Consider the following 15136-nt stretch of genomic DNA (forward strand, 5'->3'; position numbering starts at 1 on the left):
GGACATTTGGGAAATGTGATAGGACTGCATGTCGTAGCTGCAGATAGCAGAAAAACATCCATGAGGGTAGATGAAACCTGGCTTTTAGTATGTTATATGACAACAAATGGTCTCCTGGCATTATATGTTGTATTTTAATTATGCTAAATCTAGCCCATACATTGGGATCAGGCGAAAGTGTGGTAATCGAGGATTACCCCAAAGTGGGGCATGGGGGGAAATTACATGTGGGTTTCATACCAGCTTTGTCATCTGACCCCACACTTTGACTGTAGTACATATTGGGGTGGTCATGCTAGCATGTGCTTTCGGGCCTCTAAATACTAAATTGCTTAGGGCTGAGTATCAGCCTATTATGGCTGCCTCCAGATTGACTGTTGGATTCATTTTTACCTGCTTAAACCACCAGCTAACTGTTACTAAGACTGCCGCCCAATAGTATTGACGAAAACAGGGCAGAGCCAAACCCCCCCAGTGACAGCAGCATCTGCAGGGTAGATTTAGTTATTCTAGGGGTAGATCCAGCCCAAAGGAAATTGCTGACAAGCTAGTTTAGCAAAAAGAGAGTTAGGGATAGGGACTGGGGTATTACGAAACACATATAAGAACTTAGGGAGAAAAGTCATTTTTATAAGGTTTATTCTGCCCACCAGGGAGAGTGGTAATGACTTCCATGCCTGACATTTAAGAGTCAGTTGGTGCAACACTGGATACACACTATCATCCAGATAGGAGGAGAGAGTATTCTGAATTTTAATCCCCAAATGGCGGAATTTAGAATTTACCAAAGATGGGGGGACTGGACCGGGGGAGAGTGGGGGGGCAACTGGGATAGGGAAAACAACATGGAATTGCTCCAATTGATCCTGATGCCTGAGAAAGCCCCAAAGCGGTCTATAATGTCTAGAGCCGAATCGAGGGAGCCTGAGGCATCAGGTAGATATAGTAGGGCATCGTCCGCATATAGGGGGATTTTTTCCCTCAGTGGGCCTACTTGAATACAAGGGACCCGTGGGGAAGGCATAGGCAGTTTTTAGTAAAGGTGAATTATGTCTTTTAGAACTACCTCTATGCCACATGTGTTAGTAAAGCTACCCAAAGTAGCAGCAGAGATTTTGAATCTGGCACAAGTCATTTTAAAGGGCCAGACCCTAATGCAGCAGAGTATTTCTATAGCACAACAGCTTTTAGAATAGACATACTTAGGTTTACTTAATAGGCTTATAGTATCTATACAATGAAAAGCCAAAATAACTGTACTGATTACAAACGCTTTCAGTCTAATAATATATATTAAAGTGGAGGGTAGCTGTAATTGTAGAATAATTACTGTTTCTTTTTTAAATGTAAAGGGTAATTTCACCCAAAAAATAATCTAGTCTTTGGTAGACGCTGTAAACTAACACCACCTAGGGGTTTCTTGTAGTCCTTAAAGAACTCCTGAGATATCTGCATTTGAGTTAGACAGGCCTTCACGGCTGCTATGATTATGTGTATTACTTTTTACCTAAGGATTTGTAAAAGGATTCCCTTTTACTTTATACTATGAAGTGAGAACACTCCAAGATGGACAAAAACAGTTAAAAACGCTAGAGGGCTGGAAAAGAGACAGAAACTATGGCATGGAAATATACAAGTAGCCAGCAGGCAACTCAGCAGAACACACTATCTATAAATGCAATATCAGATGATCTGAGTGGACAGGCCTTTTAAGTGTAACTCCAGAAACCCCCCAAACAACCTTTTCTCCATATGGTCAGTGTACCCAATCTTTGTGTTTCAGTTAACAGTAGATCTTGGCTGAATCACAAGTTACTTTGCATACCTTTTGGAGACAGGTAGATGTTCCTATGGGAATTCTTCCCTTCCAATTCATTGTTTTCATAAAACATTAAGAATTAAAAATTCAGCAGCAAGAGTAAAACCAAACATAATGGCTGCTGCAAGTGGGTAGAGCTGGAAATGTGTGTGCAGAAACCTTTGTACAGTACTGGAGACTCTCGGAGATAAAATATATCAGTTTTAAAGTGGTTGTAAACCCTTACATATACCCAGTGAAATGACTGGCCTTCAAAACTGTATGGCGTCGCAAAGGTGAGGAGTACAAAGAAAAATGCATGGTGCCTACAGTGAAACATGGTGGTGGCAGTGTCCTTCTGTGGGGCTGGATGAGTGCTACTGGTGTTGGGGAGCTGCATTTCATTGATGGCATCATGAATTCACAGATGTACTGCTCTATATTAAAAGAGAAAATGCTGCCATCATTCTCTGCCCTTGGTCGTCGTGCACTTTTTTAACATGACAGTGATCCAAAACACACATCTAAAGCCACTGTCGCATTTCTGAAGAAGAACAGGGTGAAAGTGATTCAGTGGCCAAGTATGTCTCCTGATCTGATCCCTATCGAACGCCTATGGGGAATTCTGAAGAAACAAGTTGAGCATCACTCTCCATCCAGCACCCAGACTGTAAAAGAGGTCGCTCTTGGAGAATAGAAAAAGACAGATATTGCAATATGTCGCCAACTTCCATGCCTATAAGACTTGGCGTTGTCCTTACAAATCATGGAGGTCATACAAAATACAAAAAAGTAAAGAGGTTATGGTGAGGTAGGCCAAAGGGACCAAGTATGCCTTTATTAAACCTGTGTGAAGCGCATCAGACCTACCTAAATTAGGAGTTATCTGCATGTCTCACATCCATCACAAATTCCAGTCCGTGAACTGAAATGTTGATGGCCAAAAAGTCTGAATAACTTGCATAACTTTACCCACTAACCTAAAATGAGGAATAAACCACTTATTTTAGGGATTCATAATGGAACTGAGATATGTAGATGTCTTCTGTTTTAAGGAGGCTGTTTTGTGCTGGTTTATTGAAGAGCTTTTTGCTTCCTTTTGGCCTACCTCAACATAACCTGTCTGGTTATACTTTCCCATTGGATATGGTGCAAGTTCATAGACTAGGCATTCTGTTAAAGATCATTCCCATTTTATAGTAAACAAACAAGCACATACAGTATATATAGCCTGTTAATGTACCCTATCAGTTCAACATTTGTGATATCATCAGTATAAGGCACATGCTGCAGTGATGTCATTATTTCCTAGGAATATGACTGGCTGAAAACTGGGCTACTCTACTGAAAAGGAACATATTAGAATGGACCAAAAATCTGATAACAATGGCCATCAGAACAAATGTGTCAAATCACTTCAAACATTCATACTATTACATATGTTTATAACTCAAACAAGTAACAATCTGGTTGTAATAGAAACAACTCAAATGTGGAATGCAACCCAAGAATGTTGACTTTATGTCCGTCTCTCAAATAAACTGATTGGCGGTTTGTGCCTAATGTGAACAAAGGCTGGGTGTAGCAGTTCTTTGGCTATTGTGTAATTCAAGGCCAACACTCAGCAAAGGCTTATTAACCAATCCATCTACCATATGTGAAAATAGGACTTGCCAGCTTTATACTCGGCAGGAAAAACTGGCATCAGCTTTGGCTCACTTGGGCTAATCTATCCAATTTACAACTGTGGAGGCAAGAATCTACGGTCATTGCCTAAAATGTCTTTTTCTGCCCATTCCAGATCTGGAAGCTTGTGACATGAATCTATTATTTACTGTGTTGCTGTTTGCAATTAGCTAGTAAGCAAATGGCTAATTTTCTGTTATAATTAGCTCCAAAACAAAATGCAAAACATATATGGCTAAGAAGTCATTAGTAGGAATGTATTTGGTAAAAAAAAAAACATAGAGCAAAAACTACAAAAGCAGCAGTACTGCACATAAGTCTTGTAAGCGCTCCTCACGTATTTTAGATAATAGAAGTTAAATGCATATACAGTATATGTATAAGCACAGTTACAGTGTTAATAATGGCTTGTTACCACTTGGCACTCTGCCCTGAACCTTTTAGGATGAATTGCTCTAAGGTGCCTTCCGCTACAGAGGTCAATGATGGTTTGTTTTAAAGCCCATTTACTGCTTGTTACACACATGTAAATACTTGAATATCCATAGCCTGGCAACAGGTTTACTTAAAGTAAAGCTGTCTGTAAGCAGGGTTCAAGTGCCATGTCCAAAACTCTTTCCCCGCAGTTACCGGGTCCAGACAGTGGACTGTACTTCTTACCAACAAGTGCAATAAGGTGGTGTCAGTGTCTCTTCCTTTTTTGGCCTTGCTGCACAAGAAGCTATGTAACTTCCTCTTTGTGCTGGAATGATGGAGTGGTCAGTTGGCCACTGCTGTGTCATTACTGCATTCAACCTCAGGTCGTGCTGGGGCTGCCACTAGAGGGAACCCTGGAGGGAACTGGTTTGTAAGAGCTCCAACGACACCTTGGGGAAACTTGTGCCTTGCATGGGTCCTGGATCTCAGTGATACTGCAGTAGCCATCTTAGGCAGAGATGCACCATAAATAGTGCAACATGCGCCATAAGGGGGCTCGGTATGGGAGTATAGTAAAGGAAAGTACCCGTTTACTAAGTAAAAAGAGACAGATCTTTGGGGCTGAGGTCCTGTCACCCATTCTGCTATGAGGCTGTTAAAGTGTATGCAATTTAACAAGTTTGAAAAAAGGTGAATGCAACCACCACATTAAAGGAATGGTAAGCAGCAATTTATACATTTTTTGTTTTTGGGTTTAGATACCTTTATAAGCACAAACTCCTGTTAAGCAATGTACTGTACTGGCAAAATTAGATGCTTGTAATGAGCACACAACCAAGACAACACCACTGCATGAAAACTGCCAAACCTAGATGCTGATCCCAGTGTTGAAGGTTGCCTGTTTCAGATGAAGCTGTGTGGGGGACTGTCCAAATGAATGCGAATGAGAGCAGGTTCTCAAATTTTCCGACAAGTCCGATCGTGTGTACACAAGTCCATCACACAAAATTTCACGCATGCTCTGAATCAAGCAGAAGGAGCCACACTGGTTATTGAACTTCCTTTTTCTCCGCTCGTCGTACATGTTGTACATCACCGCGTTCTCACGTTTGGAATTTTGGGCCAACATTTGTGTGACCGTGTGTATGCAAGAGAAGTTTGAGCCAACATCCTTCGTAAAAAAATCCATGGTTTTGTTGTCAGAAAATCCAATGGTGTGTACGGGGCATAAGATGCATTCATTTGGCGTTTTGCCATGCTGGGAATCTGAGCAACAGGAATAAGCTGGGATTGACAGCTGCATGCAGATAGCAGCAACCGGTGAGGCCGTACACTAGGCTGTAGGTGGCCGCAGCTATTCATGCCTGTTCGCACATTCAGTGATCACTTGAGGTTATCGTTGTTGGACGCACTTTGTCATTAGGAATAGATTTGTGCCGCGTGGATTACAACCTTCTGTCCCTCTCTCTCAGGTGTGCTCCTTTGTTATCATCCTGTCTCCAATGGAGACTACAACACAATACACAGCTATGATCCATTGCATTGCTGAATTGTATGCCTTTAGACATGAACTGGTTGTAAAGATGCTGAAGGAGATCAACTGCAATGAGATGCAACATACAGTATCTCACAAAAGTGAGTACACCCCTCACATTTTAGTAAATATTTTATTATATCTTTTCATGTGACAACACTGAAGAAATTACACTTTGCTACAATGTAAAGTAGTGAGTGTACAGCTTGTATAACAGTGTAAATTTGCTGTCCCCTCAAAATAACTCAACACACAGCCATTAATGTCTAAACCAAGTGTCAATATTTTGTGTGGCCACCATTATTTTCCAGCACTGCCTTAACCCTTTTGGGCATGGAGTTCACCTGAGCTTCACAGGTTGCCACTGGAGTCCTCTTCCACTCCTCCATGACAACATCATGGAGCTGGTGGATGTTAACGAGTCACATGACACCGGGGAGGGAAACTGGCTAATTGGGCCCAATTTGGACATTTTCACTTAGGGGTGTACTCACTTTTGTTGCCAGTGGTTTAGACATTAATGGCTGAGTGTTGAGTTATTTTGAGGGGACAGCAAATTTACACTGTTATACAAGCTGTACACTCACTACTTTACATTGTAGCAAAGTGTCATTTCTTCAGTGTTGTCACATGAAAAGGTATAATAAAATATTTACAAAAATGTAAGATGTGTACTCACTTTTGTGAGATACTGTATTTCTTCTTCTCACAGGGTAGCTAGAATAGAATTTAGAAGGGTATGGGAGCAGGTTTAAGCATAGTTAGCAATAAGCCTGAAATTCCACTTTAAGGTTCATATCTACTTTAAAGGGATCGTAAACCCTCTTTTTTTTAAAAAAAGCAAACATGCCTATACTTACCTGCTCCGTGCAATCATTTTGCCCAGAGCAGCCCCACTCCTTTTCTTCTGGGGTCCCCCGCTGGCACCTTAGGCCCCTCCTCTTCATCGGGTGCCCCCACGGAAAGCCACTTACCATAGGGGCACCTATGCGGGCTCGCTCCCGAGTCCTGCTGCTGCGTCCATTGACATCAGGATTTCACCTAGCCCCCTGCTCCCATGTCACTGGATTTGATTGACAGCAGTGGGAATCAATGGCTCCAGCTGCTATCAATCTGTCCAATAAGGAGAGAGACAGCAGCTGGAGCCGCAGCGCCCGTGCACATCGCTGTACCGGATCGGGTTCAGGTAAGAAAAAAACTACATCTCAAAAAAACTACATCTAAAAATGTTCATTAAAACTACAGATATAAACAGGTGAAGCATTGCTATAGAGTGAGATGTCCATTCTACTGCAAACAAAGAAAGGTAGAAGTAATAATAATGCCACCTACAAATGACTGAATTTCCTGCAAGAAATTATGTCCAGTCACTAGACTGTGGACACTAAAAACGTAAGTGATGCCAGGTTCAAATACGGTGTAGCCATGTCAGCATACCTAGCATGGCCAAACCCCCTTAAAGTATAACTAAAGGCAAAACTTTTTTATAGTTTCGGATAGAGAGGAGAGGAATTAGAACACCTCTCAGGTTTTTATTTGTATATAACAAAAATGGAAATGGAAGTGCCACACCACTGCAACTTTATTCCAATAAAAGTCAGGGGGACAATCCAAAGAGTATCCAACGTTTTTCAGGGGTCCTAAAATGTCTTGCTCATCAGGGCTTGATTTAACATGGACAGGTTGATTTACTAAAACTGGAGAGTGCAAAATCTGGTGCAGCTGTGTATGATAGCCAGCTTTTAACTTCAGCTTGTTCAATTAGTTTTTGACAATAAAACCTGGAAGCTGATTGTGTTTTTTTTTTTGCCGAGCTGCACCAGTTTTTTCACTCTCCAGTTTTAGTAAATCAACCCCAATGTGAATGGACTAGAAGTGAGCTGGACCTTTAATGTTATTTTTTTCAGTGTGATTACAAACACAGGCCTTTTCAGGAGCTGGTTTGGAAGCTTTTTATTGCTGTCTGTGCCTTTGTTAGACCCGGTTCACACCTATGCAGGTTGCATTTTGCATTTTCCAGGTGCATTTTGCGTTTTTTCAATGCACGTTTTTGATCCATTGAAGTCTATAGAACCAAAAACCAGAAGAAGGTTCCTGGCCCTTTCCATGAAATGCAAAGATGTGAACGTGACCCATAGGAAACCATGTTAAATGGACTGTAGTGTGTTTCTGCAAAACTGAAAATGCACTAAAAAAATGCATAGGTGTGAATCAGGCCCTAGGGAGATTCACTCTCTTTACTTGTCATATTTACCATTAACATCCGAAGTGAAAGTGAATAAAAATCCCAAATTTTGGGTAATAGAGAAGAAATTTTCCAATAGGGAAACTGGTGACAACCAGGGATTCCCTCACTTTGGAGGGATTTCCACTCACTTCCTGTTTTGGCTATGGAACAGGAGGTGGAGGGAATTAAAAAAAAACTGACAGGGGTTATAACCCTCCCATACTCTATCCAAAATGAAAAAAAAAAAAGTTTTACTTTATTATAGCAGATCTTCAAGAAAGATACAGTAGTTTTGGGCACATTCCCCTATTTAAAATGAAAACATGAAAAACGTGCAAGAAGAAGCAGACAGATATATAAATTACAACAAACAACAACAGATAATCAAGCTGACCTCACAGACGACGGCATGGTTCTGTTCATCTTGAGCTTTGATTAATTCTGCAAGGAAATATTCTCCATAGGTGGCTTTTAGGGTATCATTGTGATGCATAAAAATTGGCATCATGTCATCATAATCTTCCTCCCTGAAAAAACAAATAAACTTGGTAAATATTTAAATTGCTTTTTCACATGACAACATAGCATTAAATCTGGGACACCCCAACCAACTCAACATTGGTTGATTTTCCATTGTACCTATTTGTATACAGTATATATACAGCCGGTAAAAAAAGTATTGAACACATCACCATTTTTCTAGGTAAATATATTTCTAAAGGTGCTATTGACATGAAATTTTCACCACATGTCGGTAACAACCCATGCAATCCATACATACAAAGAAACCAAAACAAATAAGTTCAGAAATGAAGTTATGTGTAATAAAATGGAATGACACAGGGAAAAAGTAAAAAAGTTTCCTTGGCTTTGTGTTTGGGATCATCTTGTGTTTGGGATTCATCTTCATCACCCTGGTAGATGACAGCAGATTTTTAACAAGAATGTCTTGGTACATTTTTCCATTTATCCTTCCTTCAATGACGTGAAGTTTGCCAGTACCGTATGCTGAAAAACAGCCCCACACCATGATGTTCTCACTTTCAAACTTCACTGTTGGTATGGGGGTGTGTTTGGGGTGATGTGCAGTACCATTTGACCTCCAAACACGGTGTGTATAATGGCATCCACAGAGTTCAATTTTGGTCTCATCTGACCAGACTATATTCTCCTAGTATTTCACAGGCTTGTCTAAATGTTGTGCAGCAAACTTTAAACGAGCTTCAACATGGTGTCTTGAATGATGAGCGTGCATACAGGCCATGGCGGTTGAGTTCATTACTTATCGTTTTCTTTGAAACAATTGTACCTGCTAATTCCAGGTCTTTATGAAGCTCTCCACAAGTGGTCCTTGGCCCTTGGACGACTCTTCTGATAATTCTTTTCACTCCTGTCAGAAATCTTACGAGGAGCACCTGGTTGTGGTCAGTTTATCCTGAAATGATGATCTTTCCACTTCCGGATTATGGCCGCAATAGTGCTCACTGGAACATTCAGAAGTTTAGAAATCCTTCTGCAACCAATGCCATCAGTATGTGTTGCAACAATAAGGCTGCAAAGGTCTTGAGAGGTCTTTTACCATCATGAGATGTTTCTTGTGTGACACCTTGGTAATGAGACACTTTTTTATAGGCCATCAGTTGAGACTGAATCAGCTTATATTAATTTGCACTGACAACGAGCAGGATTGCTTTCTAGTTACTGATAGATTTCAGCTGGTGTCTTGGCTTTCCATGCTTCTTTGCACCTTCCTTTCTTCATGTGTTCAATCATTCTTGTCCTGTGTCATTCTATTTTATTACACATATCTTAATTTCTGAACTTATTTGTTTTGGTTTCTTTGTGTGTATGGATTGCATGGGTTGTTACTGACATGTGGTGAAAATTTCATGTCAATAGCACCCTTAGAAATATATTTACCTAGAAAAATGGTGACTTGTTCAATACTTGTTTTACCCGCTGTATACAGTATCTCACAAAAGTGAGTACACCCCTCACATTTTTGTAAATATTTTATTATGTCTTTTCATGTGATAACACTGAAGAAATTACACTTTGCGACAATGTAAAGTAGTGAGTGTACAGCTTGTATAACAGTGTAAATTTGCTGTCCCCTCAAAATAACTCACACACAGCCATTAATGTCTAAACTGCTGGCAACAAAAGTGAATATACTCCTAAGTGAAAATGTCCAAATTGGGGCCAATTAACCATTTTCCCTCCCTGGTGTCATGTGACTCTAGTGTTACTAGGTCTCAGGTGTGAATGGGGAGCAGGTGTGTTAAATTTGGTGTTATGACTCTCAATCTCTCATACTGGCCACTGGAAGTTCAACATGACACCTCATGGCAAAGAACTCTCTGAGGATCTGAAAAAAAAAATTGTTGCTCTACATAAAGATGGCCTAGGCTAGAAGAAGATTGCCAAGACACTGAAACTGAGCTGCAGCACAGTGGCCAAGACCATACAGCAGTTTAACAGGACAGGTTCTACTCAGAACAGGCCTCGCCATGGTCGACCAAAGAAGTTAAGTGCACGTGCTCAGCGTCATATCCAGAGGTTGTCAATGAGTACACCCCTCACATTTTTGTAAATATTTTATTATATCTTTTTATGTGACAACACTGAAGAAATGACACTTTTCTACAATGTAAAGTAGTGAGTGTACAGCCTGTATAACAGTGTAAAGTGGTTTAACAGGACAGGTTCCACTCAGAACAGGCCTTGCCATGGTTGACCAAAGAAGTTGAGTGCACATGCTCAGCGTCATATCCAGAGATTGTCTTTGGGAAATAGACATATGAGTGCTGCCAGCATTGCTGCGGAGGTTGAAGGGGTGGGTGGGTCAGTCTGTCAGTGCTCAGACCAAACACCGCACATTGCATCAATTTGGTCTGCATGGCTGTCGTCCCAGAAGGAAGCCTCTTCTAAAGATGATGCACAAGAAAGCCAAAAAGAGTTTGCTGAAGACATCCAGACTAAGGACATGGATTACTGGAACCGTGTCCTGTGGTCTGATGAGACCAAGATACATTTATTTGGCTCAGATGGTGTCAAGCGTGTGTGGCGGCAACCAGCTGAGGAGTACAAAGACAATTGTGTCTTGCCTACAGTCAAGCATGGTGGTGGGAGTGTCATGGTCTGGGCCTGCATGAGTGCTGCCAGCACTGGGGAGCTACAGTTCATTGAGGGAACCATGAATGCCAAACTGTACTGTGATATACTGAAGCAGAGCATGATCCCCTCCCTTCGGAGACTGGGCCGTATTTCAACATGATAGCGACCCAAAACACACCTCCAAGATGACCACTGCCTTGCTAAGGAAGCTGAGGGTAAAGGTGAAGGACTGGCCAAGCATGTCTCCAGACCTGATCCCTATTGAGTATCTGTGGGACATCCTCAAACGGTAAGTGGAGGAGCGCAAGGTCTCTAATATTCACCAGCTCTGTGATGTCATCATGGAGGAGTGGAAGAGGACTCCAGTGGCAACCTGTGAAGCTCTGGTGAACTCCATGCCCAAGAGGGTTAAGGCAGTGCTGGAAAATAATAGTGGCCATACAAAATATTGACACTTTGGGCCCAATTTGGACATTTTCACTTAGGGGTGTACTCACTTTTGTTGCTAGTAATTTAGACATTAGTGGTTTTGTGTTGAGTTATTTTGAGGGGATAGCAAATTTACACTGTTATACAAGCTGTACACTCACTACTTTACATTGTAGCAAAGTGTGATTTCTTCAGTGTTGTCACATGAAAAGATATAATAAAATATTTACAAAAATGTGAGGGGTGTACTCACTTTTGTGAGATAATGTATATAAGCACAATACATTTCATTCTTAAAAAATAGCACCCATGCATGAAAACGCATGCTGCCTGTAAAGTCTTCATAGTGCATAGGGGTGAAAAATGGCAATAGGGTTCCCTAGATCCTTCATTAGAATGACCCCAATAATAGTGAGGTGTACAAAGTGGTGTACTATGGCAGCCTTTCTCAAACATTTTTAACATAGAGGAACCATTGAAATAACTTTCCAGTCTCAGGAAATCCCTGCTAACGAATATAAACCTACAGCTCATGGTACATTAATGTGATGATTACTGGGAAGAATGATCCTTACACTTGTGGTCAGTGGGAAGACTCTTCCTCAAGAGATAGCTAAAAAGATCATTGATGTCAGGGGTTACTTACTGTATCTAGGAGGCAGAAATTGCTCCATGCTCAAGGAGCCACCAGCAACCTCTAGAGGAACACCAGGGTTCTATGGAACCCTGGTTGAGAAAGGCTGTTCTATGGTTTTTTAGAACATTAGCAGTATTGGTAGTAACTACGTAGAGTGGCAACTTTGGCAAATTAATTTGTGGATTTGCAGGTCACTAATCTAGCTAAGAGGCCATGACAGCAATCTTGACCTCTTTGATGATGGTACAGGAAATACAAATATCAATAAGGAAAGACATTGGGAAACGTCTCAATTCTGTAGCACAGTAAAACAATGCTAAACAGGGTCAGTGAAACAAACTGTGGATATGACTTCATCCCGCGCCAGCCAACCAAGACAGCTGAAGACCAGCACCCAGAAGAAGCTGGGGAGAAGGTGCTGGAATCAGCAAGGGTCCTCACAGGCATTGGGCCTCTGGAACCAAGGTAAATATTTTTGCCTTTAGTTCTGCCTTAACATACCAAGCTGTCCAGCAAAAGTAACAGAGAGTGTTGTGAGAAATGGTTCTACACTGCCAGGGGTGCTTACAATGGTCAGCTTTTATTCATATGGCTAAAACCATACCTCCCAACTGACTGAGATGGGATTAAGGGACATCTATTAGCAAAAATATATAGGCATAGGACATGCCCCTTGCCACACCCCCCTTAAAAGAGAATTGTGAAAAAAAAAATGATTGGTTAAGCCCACAAGTGCTTTTTTTTAACACTACTATTCCTTTATATTGGCTTTTGGAATTTACAAATGCAGCAATTTACAAATTGAATGAAAAGTTTAGCACTGGGAAACACTTTTGATAGATAAGTAGTGCATTTTATATACAACTATATAGATCAGACCAAAATGAGGTACAAATGTGGAGGAAAAGGGAACAGAGGGACCTTGTTCCAAATCAGGGACAGTCCCTCAAAATCTGCTTAAAAAGTGTTACCTGCAGTAAGGCTTTAATTTGTTAGTCACTTATGTCCATCTAAATCTTCTAGTCCATTTAGCCCTCGTTCACATTGAAGAGATATGTCATGCAATTTGACAGGTCAAATCACATGACAAGTTGAAGCCTATTGCAGGCACCATTCGATTCGTTGCAATGCTGACTTTGCGGCGCTGCATCAATTTGAAAAAGTAGTTCCTGCAATATTTGTAGATTTCGGGGTGCAACTTCATTAGACTGTGCATTAAACCACACAGATGTCTTTCAAGTCGTACCCAAAGTCGCACTGAAATGCGGCTTTGAAATCATGCAACTTCAGATGAAGTCACATGAGATTTCAAAGCCGTGTTCAATAAGAACGAGGGTTTAATACTCCACAGGTTGACACTGCTGCTGTCCCAGGGTGGCTCTGTTGTTCCTCCATAGAGTGGAGCAACCCTAAGACAGGAAATGTATTACTGGCCGGATCACCAGGTGAAAATAAAGAAAAAAAAAGCCTAAAAAAAGAAATATTAATGCTTCCAGCACACCCAAGCTACAATATATGACATTTCTGTTTTTGAGTTTAGATGTGTTTTAAGTGTGCTATCTTTCAAGTATGTAACATGTAGTGTAATAAAACCAGAGAAGGATGTAAACATTATTGTGTTCTGTTAAATTTAGTGTTCTGCTGCAGACTACAATTTTTATGAAAATTTCTGAAACTTTTAAGTAATGTGGGATTGAATATTAACACCTTGTCATTGTTTGTATAAATTATTTTATGAGCTACAGTGACCTCTAGTGTTAAGATTTATTTTTGCAAATTGGAATGGCTAAAATTGGGCGCTGGTGGACATGGTAGTGCTTTACTAACCAGAACCTGTAATCTATAGGGAACAAAACTGAAACCCACATGGCAGGTTAACAGTAGGGTCTGATTCACCCCTCATTACACAGCAATACATAGAATATAACTCGTGTATGTTGCTGCGCTGTGTAAAGGTGCCCTGCAATGCATTGCTTGCTACGTTTTCTTATTTTTCACCTCTATGTTAACTCTATGCACTGCAGTGCATTGTAAAGTGTTGAAGCATGTTGTCACGCACTGCAGTAAAATGATGTCTGCATAATTGTATTTCTATACACATCAACCCAGCACATTGGTGTAAATGGGTCCTATACAACCAAGCTTTTTGTGTTGAGACTGTGTTTGGCAATACTGCCTAATGTATCCATATGGGGCTGGTGCCAACAGGTATGTACTACAGATAAAATACAGGAAATTCTATCTTTCTCACACACAAAGTTATTCAAACTCAATGCATGGTTGGAGTTTTGCCTAGCTAACCCTTTAATCTTTCCCTGTTCACTGGGCATGATGCTTACCTGGCTTTCCTGATGAAAAGCTGGGGAGAGTATTTGTGTCTGGGACATATGTACACTGTATATTCTTCAGTAAGTCTCATCTCAACAATTTTCTTCATAGGCTCAAATGTAGCTGCTAATTCACTAGCTAGATAAAAATGAAAAATAAATAAAAAAAAGATATAGAAGAAAATTAATATTCCATATACTATATGTAAAATGTAATTATTTTGTATTTGAATGGTTAGGAACAATTGCAATAAAAATGGTTGCATCATCTACAAGGTATATGTTGCCATCATAAGGTGCAGTGCGGCATTTTTATATGGAGTACTAGTGAATAAGAAAACCTTGCATTTAATGCTTTGATGCAAGGTCTGATTTGAGAGGGCTATTTATAAAAAAAAAGGAAAAAAAATCTGAGAGATGAAAAAGGAACAAAAATTGAGTTTCTAGTCATGGTGGTCAACCAGGTTTCATCTACTAATCGATGGCAGAAAAGGAAACTAGAATTGTGTTTGGCCATAGACCAAAACTTGACAGTGGTTTTAACCAATCCATGCTCTATCCTAATAAAAAAAAGTTTGACTTTAGATATATACTAAAGGCTGCCATACATGGCTCAAGTTTTGGCTTGAGCAAACATTTAGGACATGGATGTCCCTGTTAATACCATCCAGCTCAACAAAAGTCAGTTGTTCTTTGGAGTTTTGTCAAAGCAGCTAAAGAGAAAATATTCAGCCAAACAGCGAAGGCATCCAATCAGATTAAGCCAATGATCTAGTATTCTGACAGCTGCAGGTACCAGCTATCAGAATACAAAAGCCAGCAGGGGGTATTTGTCCATCCACACCATTTAGTGTGGATGGAGAAACAGATCTCTTTTGGTCAGCCTGCACCTTTAAAGTAATGTAATAGGTGAGAAGGTATACAATAATAGACAATTTGGGCTTTTTTCAGAAAGTAAAGGCAA

At 40.5% G+C, this 15136-nt stretch overlaps 1 protein-coding gene across 2 annotated transcripts in view; it reads right to left on the bottom strand.

Annotated features, from left to right (window-relative positions):
• CFAP61 (cilia and flagella associated protein 61) overlaps positions 1-15136 on the bottom strand; it is a 494837-nt gene that overhangs the window by 435778 nt on the left and 43923 nt on the right. For both annotated transcript variants that reach the window (XM_073628153.1, XM_073628152.1), the window contains exons 6-7: positions 14185-14311; positions 8057-8189 (exon numbers count right to left, since the gene is read on the bottom strand). In XM_073628153.1, the coding sequence (XP_073484254.1) occupies positions 8057-8189; positions 14185-14311 (260 nt within the window). The remainder of the gene's footprint in view (positions 1-8056; positions 8190-14184; positions 14312-15136) is intronic.

The sequence above is a fragment of the Aquarana catesbeiana genome, linkage group LG04 (assembly GCF_042186555.1).
Source record: "Aquarana catesbeiana isolate 2022-GZ linkage group LG04, ASM4218655v1, whole genome shotgun sequence".
Lineage (NCBI taxonomy): Eukaryota > Metazoa > Chordata > Amphibia > Anura > Ranidae > Aquarana > Aquarana catesbeiana.